This window comes from Musa acuminata, chromosome BXJ1-7 (assembly GCF_036884655.1).
Source record: "Musa acuminata AAA Group cultivar baxijiao chromosome BXJ1-7, Cavendish_Baxijiao_AAA, whole genome shotgun sequence".
In the NCBI taxonomy this organism is placed as follows: domain Eukaryota; kingdom Viridiplantae; phylum Streptophyta; class Magnoliopsida; order Zingiberales; family Musaceae; genus Musa; species Musa acuminata.
Genome location: NC_088333.1, coordinates 8,455,551 through 8,469,756, shown reverse-complemented (window position 1 = coordinate 8,469,756; position 14,206 = coordinate 8,455,551). Strand labels below are relative to the sequence as shown.

The 14,206-nt window shown below is 42.9% G+C and overlaps 2 protein-coding genes across 3 annotated transcripts; both read left to right on the top strand.

Moving 5' to 3' along the window:
* Positions 1-459: 459 nt before the first annotated feature.
* Positions 460-1,353, top strand: LOC135678628 (uncharacterized). The gene is made up of 2 exons (XM_065191657.1): positions 460-932; positions 1,004-1,353. Exons 1-2 carry the CDS (start codon positions 600-602, stop codon positions 1,187-1,189), a joined length of 519 nt encoding a protein of 172 aa, XP_065047729.1. The 5' UTR covers positions 460-599; the 3' UTR covers positions 1,190-1,353.
* Positions 1,354-3,366: 2,013 nt separating this feature from the next.
* Positions 3,367-7,292, top strand: LOC103991382 (adagio-like protein 3). 2 transcript variants are annotated; one of them, XM_009410822.3, is made up of 2 exons: positions 3,367-3,896; positions 5,496-7,292. In XM_009410822.3, the coding sequence occupies exons 1-2, from the start codon at positions 3,631-3,633 to the stop codon at positions 7,078-7,080; spliced, it is 1,851 nt and encodes a 616-aa protein (XP_009409097.2). In that variant the 5' UTR covers positions 3,367-3,630; the 3' UTR covers positions 7,081-7,292. The 2 variants fall into 2 exon arrangements, with proteins under 2 accessions (XP_009409097.2, XP_065047728.1); XM_065191656.1 differs by having other exon boundaries at positions 3,757-3,896; positions 5,509-7,292.
* The last annotated feature ends 6,914 nt before the right edge of the window (positions 7,293-14,206 follow it).

Here is a 14,206-nt window from a genome sequence, read left to right as displayed (position 1 = left end):
TGATGATAGAACCTCCACGTCAGAATATGTCGTCTTTCTTGGGTCTAATCCAATAAGTTGGAGTTCTAAGAAGCAAAAGACAATGGCTCAATCTACAATTGAAACTGAATATCATGATATTACTATCGTTGCTGCTGAACTCAATTTACTTATACTCCTACAATATATTGTGACAATGTTAGAGCTACCTACTTATGTGTCAATCCACGTGTCTCTAATATCTCTAATCATTTAGACTCACTCACAAAGCCATCAGATTTCCTTTGATAACCGAGAGATTTCTTCAACTGGATAGCAGAAGTATGAGACTAATTGTAGTGTGATTTTCTTTTATCTTTACAATTTTACTAATTATAGTGTACTTTTCTTTTATCTTTATAATTTTATTTACTAATATACTTTTCTTTTACCTTTATAATTTTATTCTTCATTCTCTTATTTTATCGTTGGCCTTCACGACCTCTTCGAGTGGTAAAAATTGTTTTTGGATGAATCCGTGAAATATGCAGTCATACTTCCTAATGGCATCTCCGAGAAGCCAACACCACACGCCATCTTATCCCATCCTCCACCTTTCATAGCCATTCTCGGCTTCCTCGATGTTGATCCGTGCCGCAGTCCCACAAGTCCACCACCCATGGCTGCCTCCGCCCATTGCCCCCGCCCTTGCCGTCGTTCAGAAGGTTCCACCTGCGGCCATCTCCTGCCGCCTCGGCACGCCGCAGTTGCGCAGCCTCAAGACAAGCCACGGCCTCTGTAAAGCGAGGCGAAGGGTGAGGTACGAAGAAGAAGATGAGGAGGAGGACACCGAGGAGCATGCGCAGAACTCGGAGATCTCGTTGATGGAAGCTTACAGCGAAGCAGTCAGAGATGTGGCTCTCGTTGTCCGGGCAACAGTGGATGGCGAAGAAGAGACTGTGCTCGTCTTTAAGGTAATCATCGAAGACACCATCTTGCTTCCTCCTATCAGCACTCTCTATATTAAGGAGTTCGGTGACTGCAGGGTTTCTCTTCTTGTTTGAGCTCCAGGACCTCATATGATCCATCCAAGAGTGTTCTTCCAGCGAGAGCAGTCATCGAATGCATAGATGTGGTGAGAGGGCCATTCGATCCCTCCAACGTGGAGTACTTGGAGAAGGACTTGACATGGGAGGCCTTCAAGACTCGTCTGCAAACCAACAACCGATGAAATGGTTCATCAACCATTACTTCTTCTTCTTCTTCTTCTTCTTGTCCTCCTTACAATGCCGTGGCTGTGGGATGCAACACAACCGTATGTATCGAATGCCAAGATTGCAACTCCGTTGAATGGACATCGACAACATATGAAATATTAATCCCGATTGCTGTAGACATTCCGAATGCAAATAATAGCTCGATAGAGGTACTAAAACTGTAAGCACACAAACCTTTTCTCCATACTGAGAAAAAAATGACTCTCAAACTGCATGCAATTCATGATTAAGCATAACTAATCCAAACACAAAGCATAGTTATCATAAACATCTTAAAAATCTACTGTAACTTTCCCTTGGACAAGAAAAGGGTTTGGAACCCATCAACTGAAGCTGAAGTGACACCACGCCAGCAGACAATTGAGTGATCGTAAACATCTGTTTTCTTCTAGTGGACTGCTTTCAGACAATGAAATTTTTGGAAAGTTATGAGCTTATACTCGATAGAATTTTATTTCCATGACAATAGTAATATTATTTTCTCACTGTTTTGCATAATTCTCTTTCCTCCAATGCTTAGTTGTGCGCGAAGCTCAATGAAATACAACAAAATTCTCATATGTCTGTCTGTCTGTCTTTTTCTCTCTGTTCTTACGAAAGGAATAAACTATGAACATTCTCCCGTTGGCAAAACTTGTGGCCATGGCATTGTGCAGCAGCCACAGATGCTGGAGATCACAGGGCAAAATATCTCCGAACACAACCGGGCCGAAGGCTGCATTCCGAGCTCTTGTTCTCGTTCACCGAGTCATCGTGCAGATATGCCATCAAAGATGCCTCTGATCTTTCATTAAGTCCAATAAAAAAGAAGCGGAAGCAACGGAGGAGAACAAAAAGAAGCAGCGAAGGTATCCGACAGTGCGCTGCCGTAGAAGAGGGCATGAGCCCGAAACATCTCGGCCACAATTGCTGCCATTGGCGTGGCATCTTTTGTGCATGTGTTGGTCTGCCACACGAAGATATTTCCTTACACATGCAACTGTGATGCACTCTCGGCACAGATCGCTTTCGTCGAGTTCGACGTACATACATCCACTCATGTGTTCCATCATCATCAGGAAGAACAGCCTTTTCTACCTCTGCTGCTGCAGCTGCTGCACCCAAGCTATCATCAGACGAGGCATAGACTGTTCGGTTCCTAAAATCGATAGTTTCAATTCAAAATGATTAAATAAAATAGTTAATAATCAAAATTAACCGATCTATCTTAGGATATTACATGTCAAACTATGAAAATTATATTTATTCAACATTAAGATGATATATATAAATAGAATTATCGATGGTTCCGACATCGATGGGACGGATCCAATATGACGATCCCGAACTATAAAGATTTCGATCGAAATCGTCGGTTTCGAAGGCGGAAACGATGCGTGCCGAACTCGGAAGAAGCATCAGCTTTGAGGTGAGTTTGGTGAGAAGAAACCGAACGCTGGTGATGACGACATGGGCGGTGGGTTGCACGTACAACTTGACCGACTTGTCGGCCGATGTTTTATTATTATCTTCAAAAGAAATAAAAAGAAATAGATCGCAACAATTATATTTCTTTAGTATTTGTAGATTACGACCTCAAGTCAAAGTCCAAAGGTTCATAGCAAGTGATATTTGTTCGAAGAGATGGAGATGAAAATTGGAAAGAGAGAGAGAGAGAGAGAGAGAGAAGGTCGAATAAATATCTGAGACGAGCAGGAGTTGACAGAAGTTGGGCGATGATATTTGATGGAGAGCTGACAACAGTTGGGTGATGATATGTGTGGGTTTGAGAGAGAGAGAGAGAGAGAGAGAGAGAGAGAAAGAGCTGCCGTGGAGGGGATGGAGAAGTTTGCCGGCGCACTCACCGACCCAAGAAAAGACAGCCCACCCATAGATATTTTTAGGCAGCAGTGGCATCCACCGCTTCAAACCACATCGCAGCTTTTCTTACGACAAATAAATGATGTGATGAATGTATAAGTGATTTAGTAAATAATAATTATAATTATAATTATAATTATATATTAGCTATTTTTGAAAGAAAAAAGAAAAAAGAAAAATAGAAAAATAAATATATTGTAGCCATGGTGGGCCCACGCGGTCCTTTGTACCATTTTTATGGCTTGTCAAAGCGAAGCATCAATTACGATCCAAAGTAGATTTGTTGGCAGCCCATTTTCTCTCTCTCTCTCTCTCTCTCTCTCTCCGAAGCAGATATTTGTAGTTCCGTCACCACCTCACAGCCACTTCCTCTCCGATCTCCTTTATCACCTCTGTTCAACCCTCCCATCTCATACGGAAGCAGCGGTAGTCGTAGTGGTAATAGGAGGACGGTGGGCAGATTCATTTGCAGCAGCAGCGAAGGAAGAGAAGAGAAGAGAAGAAAAGAGCATATAAGAGACGGGCATAGAGGAGGATGGCAGCAGGAGTAGAGCGAGGGAGAGGAGGAGCCGGCGGGGGAGGGAACCCGCTGAAGCGACGCAAGTGGTCGCAGGAGGACGAAATGGAGCTCGAGGAAGAGGAGGAAGAGATGGCGGGCCTTGGCCGGTTCTACTACCCGGACTGCCCTTCGGCTTTCGTCGTCTCCGACGCCGTCGAGCCCGACTTCCCGCTCATCTACGTTAACACCGTCTTCGAGAACGCCACCGGATACCGCGCCGACGAGGTCCTCGGACGGAACTGGTGATTCTCTCCCCCCCCCTTAACCTTTGGATGATTCCGATCGAGTTAACCCTTGCGATGGGTCAAAGATTTGACGTCAAAATTTCATCTTTTCCGGGTATTTATTTGATTGGTTAATTTCGAAAGTTTCTGATTGGTACCGTGTGTGTGTTGGTAGCCCCATCATCTTGTTTCATTCCGGGAAGAAGGATTCTGCAAGTCCAGTGGACGTTCTACTACAGCCACATCCTCGATTGACGGGAGCTAATCTTGTCGCCCTTGTCTGCAGAAAAACCATGATTTACGCTCCAGGATTGAATGAAACGATCGACATCACAATAAAAAGAAGTTTTCTTGCCATCCGAATCGAAATCAATTCCTTATTCTTCTGATCAATATATCTTTCCCTTTCTCCTTTGTTTTGCCTCTATGCCTGATATCTTGGAATAATAATGTGTATATGGTCGAGCTAGTTATCCTACTTCATTCTCCCTTTTTTCTTGCTTCGTATGTGTCTCATGGTTCTCTCTCCTATTTCAGAGCTTAACTCGCTTTTGTTCCGAATTAATTGTTAGGTAGTTGAAGGAATCTCCATGAGATTTGGTAAATGCACAAGATTTTTGGTTATTCTGTCATTTTTGGTAAATTCACAATGGATGGATAATTTGGGTCGAGTGCCTTTTTTGTGCAATTACCATGGGACTTGTGAAGAAGGAACACTTTAAGATGATATATTCCCTTTGAGTCGTAGTAAATTGAGATATTGTTGCCGTAAAAGCAATCACAGTAAGTAGAATGATGGAGACTCTCTGGTTTGGGATTTAGGGGTTTCTGCAATATGAAATGCTGGATTTGTATGTCTTCCATGGACAACATTTATCTATGTCAATCAAGTAATTTACAACTAGTGATGATATTGTTCATCATAAAAGATTACAATTAAGCATAGTTGTATGGCTACTATGATTAAGTTCTTCACCTATTGCTTGATTTGACTTGATATATATACCTTTTTACATGAGTAGAATTATCTTAACAGCAAAGTAATTGCAAGATCTGCAGGCTACATGTTGGCCAAAGTATTTTCTCAGAACCAAATGCAACTATCAAAGAGGTTTATCTTCTCTTGTTCTGGTGCTCCAACTTTCATTCCAAGTTCTTTTATTTTCCTTGAAAAAATTCATACAACTTAGCGATATAGGGAATGTGTTGAATATGTTAATTGGACGTAGCTATTCGATACTTCCAACTCCAGCGATATAGGGAACGTGCTAGTTGGATTGCAATCTTGGTATAGTTATTCTGATAGTTGCTTTGAAGCTTCATTCATGTTCTCTTACGGCAGTTGTCTCCCTTTAAGCCGTTGCCATCATTAGCCACACTGCACAAATAGCAGAAGCATTTAGGTCACCTACCTTGTGGTCCTGCTCTGTCATCAGCATATACATGGTCCCTCTTTTTATTTTCTTTCATCTGCTTTGTTTTGTTACCATAAGTGTAAGCATTATAATCATTGGTTGTGCTTTGCCCCCAAAATTATTTTGCCCTCTATGCCTGTCATTTCTTTTTGAGTAAGAAGATCTGCAAACTTGATTGATTCATTTCAGAACCCTGTTTCAGCCGATTCTTGCAGTTTCGTGATCCGCGAGCACAAAGACGGCATCCCTTGGTGGACCCAATGGTTGTCGCTGAAATTCATAGATGTCTGCAGGAAGGGATAGAGTTTCAAGGCGAGCTTCTCAATTTTAGGAAGGATGGCACTCCGCTGGTGAACAGATTAAGGCTTACGCCGATATACGGCGATGACGGCTTCGTTACCCACATCATAGGCATCCAGCTGTTTTCCGAAGCAAACATTGATCTCAACCGTTTGTCGTACCCAGTTTTCAAACAGACCTCCTTCATCAAGTCCTACCATCAGGATCCAAAATTCTCCATACCTGAAACCAATTCTAATAACCAAAACCGGGACTACTGTGGGATCCTTCAGCTCTCAGATGAAGTCCTGGCACATAACATCTTGTCACGCTTGACACCTCGAGATGTAGCTTCTATTGGATCAGCATGCATTAGAATGCGTCAACTAACTAAAAATGAGCATTTGAGGAAGATGGTTTGCCAAAATGCATGGGGAAGAGAGGTGACCATAAGATTGGAGCTGAGCACCAAAAGATTAGGATGGGGCAGGCTAGCAAGGGAGCTAACCACACTGGAGGCTGCCTCGTGGAAGAAGTTCACAGTTGGTGGCAGAGTCGAGCCTTCCCGTTGTAATTTTAGCGCTTGTGCTGTTGGTAATCGGTTGGTTCTCTTCGGAGGAGAAGGCATCAATATGCAACCGATGGATGATACTTTTGTTCTCAATCTCGAGTCAGCAAATCCAGAATGGCACCGTGTGAAGGTCACCTCATCGCCTCCAGGACGCTGGGGGCACACGCTTTCATGCCTAAGTGGTTCATGGCTGGTTGTCTTTGGTGGATACGGCAGTCAAGGATTGCTGAACGATGTGTTTGTGTTGGACTTGGATGCCCAGCAGCCAGGTTGGAAAGAAGTCTTCGGTGAAGCCCCTCCTCTTCCAAGATCCTGGCACAGCTCTTGCACTGTTGGTGGATCCAAACTTGTTGTATCAGGTGGGTGCACCAGTGCCGGTGTCCTTCTAAGTGACACTTTTCTACTGGATTTGACTAGGGAGAAGCCAACATGGAGGGAGATACCCTCCCCATGGGTGCCTCCTAGGCTTGGTCACACACTTTCAGCGTATGACAAGACTAAGATTCTGATGTTTGGAGGACTGGCTAAGAGTGGCTCACTAAGGCTGCGGTCATGCGATACATTCAGTATCGACTTGGAAGATGATGAGCCTCAGTGGAGGCAGCTAGCGACCACCGGCTTTCCTGGTACAGGTCCGCCACCAAGATTGGATCATGTGGCTGTCAGTTTGCCTTGTGGAAGGATTATCATCTTCGGTGGATCGATCGCAGGCCTTCACTCGCCGTCGCAGCTCTTCCTCTTGGACCCATTAGAAGATGAACCAACATGGAGGATCCTCAATGTCCCTGGTCAGCCCCCAAAGTTTGCATGGGGACATAGCACTTGTGTCGTTGGAGGGACACGAGTTCTTGTGCTCGGTGGTCACACCGGTGAAGAGTGGATTCTGAATGAGCTGCATGAGCTATGCTTGGCTAGCAGACCCGAAGGAGATCCATGATCTCGATCATTATGTTTTAGATGTTCATTGGAGTGAAAAAGAGTTCCTTCTCAGTTACCATATGTTTCAGTATTTGCCTCAATTTTCCTTGTTTGCTTCTGTGGGAATCTTGCTCTTCATTGTCTTGTATCATCCCCACCTTCAGCTACATCTAAATCTGCTGTACATAAACTTTACAGCGTATAAATAACTGATGTGTTTATACTGATTCAGCTGATGTCAATCTCAGGTTGCCAAAATGACGAACTTTCTTTGTGCTACCTCACCTAAGCAATTTTGATTTCCGAAGTCTCCCGAGTGATCTCATCTTCAAACTGGTCTTCTTGCAAGAATGTCAGAGCAGATGAAATCTCAGAGTTACCTACAAAATGGAATACTTGTTGCTTCTCTGAGCATTGGGTGATGATGGATCAATGACAAAACTCGAAGATATCGGTCAACGCGACCAAGAAAATGTTTGTTGGAGTGTATTGGGTGCTGATCGATCAAAGAAGGTTTCTGCATTTTTGCCTAAATGGTTTTATTTTTATTTTTCTTATTCATGAAATATTCAGATATCGATCCAAACATGAAAAGGTGTGATTACCCTCCGTCAGTTGGGCCTCAAAATCGCCTCAGAAAATTTTTTTGGGTGCTAAATGGTTCGAATTCCATATCGTTTTTCGTACCTGCGATGGTCGGAGCAGGGAGATCCAAAGACCGAAGTGTGCTTACCACCCACCAATTTACTTCGAAATGGCCGCAAAAGAAAATTTTCCGAACCAAAAAGTTCAACTTCCACGTCTTTCTGCTCGCTTGCGGTGATCGGAACCCACTTCCACAGCAGTGAGATCCAAACACGACAGATGTGCTTACCTTCCTTCAATCTGATCTCGAGAAGGTCCCAAAAATAAATTTTTTGAGCAAAGAGGGTCCGACTTCCGGTATTCTCACTACAGTGCTCGGAATCCACCGCAGCAATGCGGTGAGAATAATATCTTCATCAATTTCTCCATAATCAACTCAAACCTAAAACTTTTACTTATTCGAACTTACTGTCCATTCAACCTCAGTTCTTCTCTTTATATTATTTAGATTATATCTCATATTTTTAATTTGAATCCTACTTAATTTAAAATCCTAGTTTCCAAGAATTATCTCCAAAACTCCGGTCTGTAATTAATTTCATTTAAACTTTCATCTACTTTAACTATCAAGTTCGTCCATTCGTCCATTACCAATATAAAAATGTAAGGATTTAAAGTTGATCCCTCATGTAAACCTATACTCCTAAGAAACTTATTAGACACCCTTCATAGTTTTAAAACTAGTGACCACACTATCATAAATATTCTTTTCATGACATCAACATGATTAGTGGAATATAGATCTCAACAAATTTTATCAGACTTTTTAGAATCAATAAAAATCATATGCAAATCTTACTTTTGTTCTCTATACTTTTTTATTATTTGTCTTAATAAATAAATAACTTATATAATTCACCTTCCCAACAAACATAAAACCAAATTAATTTTCAAATATATTTGTTTCATATCTTATATATTTTCATAGTGTAACTCATAAGTTTGATTCTTTATAACTAGAACAATTTTGAATATTCTTGTTATCCTTATAAATAAAATTAATAAACTAAAACAACTAATATTAGTTAAAAATAAAAAATAAAAAGATACATTATATTAAAATAAACTTTGAAGTATTGGAAAGACACTAACATACTCATCACTAGCATCGTATGTTTTCTCAGATTAATTACAAGAATATGTATAGAAAGCTGTTGCTAGTTAATCATAAGTAAACAATACGATGAAAATAACAATATAAAAATGTTTTAAAAAACAAATGATGATGGATGGTAGTGGTCTGTAAGAGCTGATTATAGGAGTATAGAACAATCAAGTGAAAACTGTTAGAAAATAAATAGATAAAAAGTTGTAGAAAAAGTTGATTGTTATTAACATATCCTTTTATACAGGTTAGAAGGGAGAATTTTCTTCAACAGGTTAGAGGATTTCCTTCAACAGAGTAGAGAGATTTCCTCAAACAGTTAGGGAAATCTCATCTACTTATCATGCCCCCGCAAAATGGTGCTCCGATCAAGGAGGCCAATCTTGGACTGATGTAATGCAAAAAGTTTACGAGCTAGAGGCTTCGTAAATGAGTCGGTCAATTGATCAGCCGTATGAACATGAGAAACACGAAGTTGACGGCGGACAACTTGATCGCGTACAAAGTGGAAATCGATAGCAATATGTTTTATGCGGGAGTGGAATACCGGATTAGCGCACAGATAGGTAGCTCCAATGTTATCACAATATATTGTAGGGGTGGAATTGATGTTGAGTTCCTGGAGTAGATTCGTGATCCAATTGAGTTCTGCAGTGGTAGCGGTAATGACACGGTATTCAGCTTCAGTTGTAGACCGAGCGACTATCTTTTGCTTCTTAGAACTCCAGCTGATTGGATGAGCACCAAGGAAGATAATATACCATGATGTGGATGTTCTATCATCAAGGTTACCTACCCAATCAGCATCGGCAAAGGCATGAAGACAAAGTGGAGAGTGTTTACGAAAAAAGAGTCCATGATTTAGGGTCCCTTTAAGATATTGTAGAAGTCTCTTGACCGTAGACCAGTGTACAGTAGATGGTTGATGCATAAACTGTGATAATTTGTTGACAGCAAATGAGATGTCTGGACGCGTGAGAGCTAAGTATTGTAAAGAGCCAACAACTTGGCGGTATTAAGTGGGTTCTGTAGCAGGACTTCCATCCGATAATTTGAGAGAACCACTAGTAGAGATGGGGGTTGTAACTGCATTTGCATTCTGCATATTTGTCTTTAATAACAAATCTTGAATGTACTTACGTTGTGATAAAAGGAGACCGAAAGATGTGAAGGTAGCTTCGACGCCCAGAAAGTAGCTCAAGGGTCCGAGATCCTTAAGCGAGAATCGAGCTGCCAGCTGTTTGATGAATGCTTGGATGCTGATGGGATTGTTGCCTGTGACAATAATATCATCCACATATACCAGAATATACATTGTGTTTCCATGATAATGTCGCAGAAACAACGAAGTGTCAGATTTGGAGTTAAGAAAGCCGACAGAAGTAAAAAATGAGCTAAGTTCAGTGTACCAAGCTCTCAGAGCCTGACGAAGTCCATAAATGGCTTTCTGAAGTTTGCAAACATGCTGTGGATATTGAGGATGAGTAAAACCGGGGGGTTGTTGCATAAAAACATCTTCGGATAGAGATCCCTGTAGAAATGCATTATTAACATCCAATTGTCGTAATTGCCAGCCTTTAGTGGTAGCCAGACTCAAGATGAGCCGGATTGTAGTGGGTTTAACAACAGGACTATGCCTCTCAGTGAAATCAACCCCAGATCGTTGATGAAACCCTTTGGCGACCAGGCGTGCCTTATATCGGGCAACAGAGCCATCTGGGTTCCGCTTAATTCTAAAGACCCACTTACACCCGATGATGTTTTGTGAAGGATGGAAAGGAATGAGATCCCACATTGAATTATGGAGGAGGGCATTATATTCCTCACTCATGGCAGTACGCCAATGTGGAGATTTTTGGGCTTGAGTGAAGGTGGTGGGTTCAACGTTGGGGGATGAGGAATTCATGATAGCTTATATGTTAAGTACCTGACGAGGTTTAAAAATACCATGCTTAGAGCGAGTAGTCATAGGATGATTAGAGATGACAGGATTGGGAGGTGATGTTGGGTGAGGATCTATGGCATAAGTCGGGTCAAGTGGAGACACGTCAGGGGCACTTGGGCAAGAAGGAGGTAAAGAGAATGGTTGTGTTTCGGAACATATTGCCCCATCAATTGGGGAAGAGTGGAGTGGAGTAGGAACGGGCAAGTGTTGAACTGGAGTGATATAGTGGGGATCAAGAGGGGAGGAAGTAGACGAAGTCATGGGAGGCTCGTCCGATTGGACTGAAGGTATACCCCAGTGAGATAGTGAAGTGGTCTGTATGGCAGGATATGGAAGGGTTTGGAAAGGAAAGTTAGACTCAACAAAGACAACGTGACGTGATATGAAGATTTTGTGAGTGTGGAGATTATAGCAACGGAAAGCATTATGTTCAAGTGAGTAACCAATAAAGACACAAGGAGTAGATCGGGATGTTAACTTATGAGAGGCATAGGGACGTAACCAAGGATAACATAAACAACCGAACACTCGGAGTTTACGAAGGTTAGGGGGTTTGTGAAATAGTGTGTCAAAGGGGGACCGGTATTGTAGAACTGGTGTAGACATTCGATTAATTAGGTAGACAGCAATTTGAAAGGCTGCTGTCCAAAAAGTTGAAGGCATGGAAGCCTGATATAGAAGTGTGAGTCTAGTTTCTACTATATGCCGATATTTGCGTTCGGCATAACCAACTAGTTGAGGAGTATGTGGGGGAGACTTGAGGTGTTGAATGCCACAAGCTGAGAGATGGGATGCCAGGGCTTGATATTCACCACCACCATCAGAGTAGACTGTTTTAATGGTAGACTGAAAATAGTTTTCGACCAACTTCTGGAAAGTGGAAAAAATACGAGAAACGTCATATTTATGGGAAAGAGGATACATCCATGTGTACTTAGAGAAGTGATCTACGAAAATAACATAAAATCGGAACTTATCAAAAGATAAGATTGGAGCAGGACCCCAAACATCAGTATATATAATTTCAAAAGGTTTAGAAGAGGAAATAGAAGATGAGCCAAAAGGCTGCCGATGACTCTTATTACTAAGACAAGCATCACAATGCATCATAGAATTAGTGGACTTAAAAAGAGGAAGAGAGTGACGAGATAATAATTTCTGCTGAATAAAGGACAAGGGATGACCAAGCCGACGATGCCACACATCAATTGGAGCCGCAATAAAAGAATGAACAGTGGGCTGGGTTATTCGAGAGGTTGACGTCCATTCGTAAATGTTGTCTTTATTCGGGCCTTGGACCAATGATGCCCCCGTGCTCAAGTCCTTAACAAGAAATGAATCAGGAAAGAATTCAATGGAAGTATTATTATGTTTGCAAAATTGAGAAACAGAAATGAGGTTGCGTTTAATATGAGGGGCACATAAAACATCATCGAGGGTAAATGTATTAGAGTCAGAATTAAGCATTGTGGAACCAGTATGAGTTATAGGAAGTCCTTTACCATCACCGATGATGATATCTTCATCGCCGCCATAGGGATTGTGAAGAGACAAATTCTGAAGATCAGCGGTGATGTGATGAGAGGCACCAGAGTCGACAATCCAGTTGGACTGGCTAGGTGTCGGAGAAGTTACGAGATTTGCTTGAGGCCAGTGTGATGGAGCAGGGAGGCGGGGACGAGACCGGCAAACTTTAGCGGAGTGGCCGACTTTGTCACATAGTTGGCAAACGACCTGTCTTTGATGGCTCGGTAGGGTAGGACGCCAAGACGGATGATGGCTGGAGTTGCCACTTTGCGAGAAGTGATGACTAGAAGGATAGGAGGGGTGTTGCATGGAACTCACAAAATCAAGAGGTGCAGTAGCCAAACCTTGGGTGATGTTCGGCGAGTACCGAGTGCTCTTCCGTTTATACTTATGACTGACTTGAGCAGTGACAGTTGATCCAGGCAGTTTGTCCGCACGCTTCAAGTACATCTCGTAGTCAGTCAGCTTATCATAGAGATCTTCAAAAGAGACTGGCGAGTCGCGTGCCTGAATTGCAGCAGCCAATTCCTTGTAGTCAGTGTCGAGACCATTGAGGGTATGAATGACAACCTCTTCGTCACATAGGGAATGATCTATCAAGGCAAAGTCATCAATGATAACCTTGATATGTTGTAGATAATCAGAGATACTACTTCCCTCTTGTTTTGTCACCATAAGCTTGGATAGAAGACTGAGCTTGCGAGTATGCGAATGATTTGCCAGGGTGGTTTGTAGTGTAGACCATGCATCAGCAGCTGTCACACATGAAGATATCAAGGGAGCAACGGATCCAGCAACTGAAGCTTGAATAGCTTGGAGAATGAGACGATCTTGACGTAGCCACAGTTTGTGAACTGGATCGATTACTGGACTGGGATCGCCGGGAATGTTGAGCATGGCCGGAGGACATTTGAAGGAGCCATCAATGTAACCTAGCAAATCGTATCCAAATAAAAGATTAGAAAATTGAGCTCGCCAGGACGCATAGTTGCCACCCTTTGATAACTTAAAGGGTATCAGCGTGGCAGCATTGATGGAGATAAGCCCTATAGAAGAACAAGAAGTGGGAGTCCCTACAGGAACTGAAACATCAGAAGAAGTGAAAGAAGACTTTAAGAAGAGGTGGAGAATGAGGGAGGGGGCTGCTGCTATAGATTGCTGCAGCAGATTGGGCAATCTACAACAGTGCCTAAAGTTGTCGGCAGCTGCTGTGGATTGCTGCTTGCTGCAGCATATTGTAGAGGCTGCAGTTCGCCGAAAGATGCCGCGAAAACTGCAGCGATACTCAAGACTGTGGTTCGCTGCTGTGGATTGCTGCTTGCTGCAGCGGATTGTAGAGGCTGCAGTTCGCCGGAAGATGGCTGCGAAAACTGCAGCGGTACTCAAGACTGCGGTTCGTCGGGAAATGGCCGTGAAAATCTGCAGTGTTACTCAAGGAAACTGCAGTGAGAGAAATCTGCAGCAATTAGATGTAGACTGTGGTTCGCTGCTGTGGATTGCTGCTTGCTGCAGCGGATTGTAGAGGCTGCAGTTCGCCGGAAGATGGCTGCGAAAACTGCAACGGTACTCAAGACTACGGTTCGTCGGGAAATGGCCGCGAAAATCTGCAGTGTTACTCAAGGAAACTGCAGTGAGAGAAATCTGCAGCAATTATATGTATAGAGAAAAGCGGCAGCGAAAGCTGCTGTGGTAGAGGAAGGAAGATGCAGCGGTTGCGGTTGCTGCTGGCTGGGAAGCGGCCGCAACAGCGAAGGAGGAAGACGCGACAGTCGTCGTTAAGCAAGGAAGACTGAGCGAGGAAGACACCATCGTTCGCCGTTCGTAGCTATTGAGGAGGAGGATACCGCCGTTAAGGAGGCGCCGTTGTGTAGAGGGAAGCGACAGCGAAAGCTGCTGCGGTAGAGGAAGATGCAGCAGTTGCGA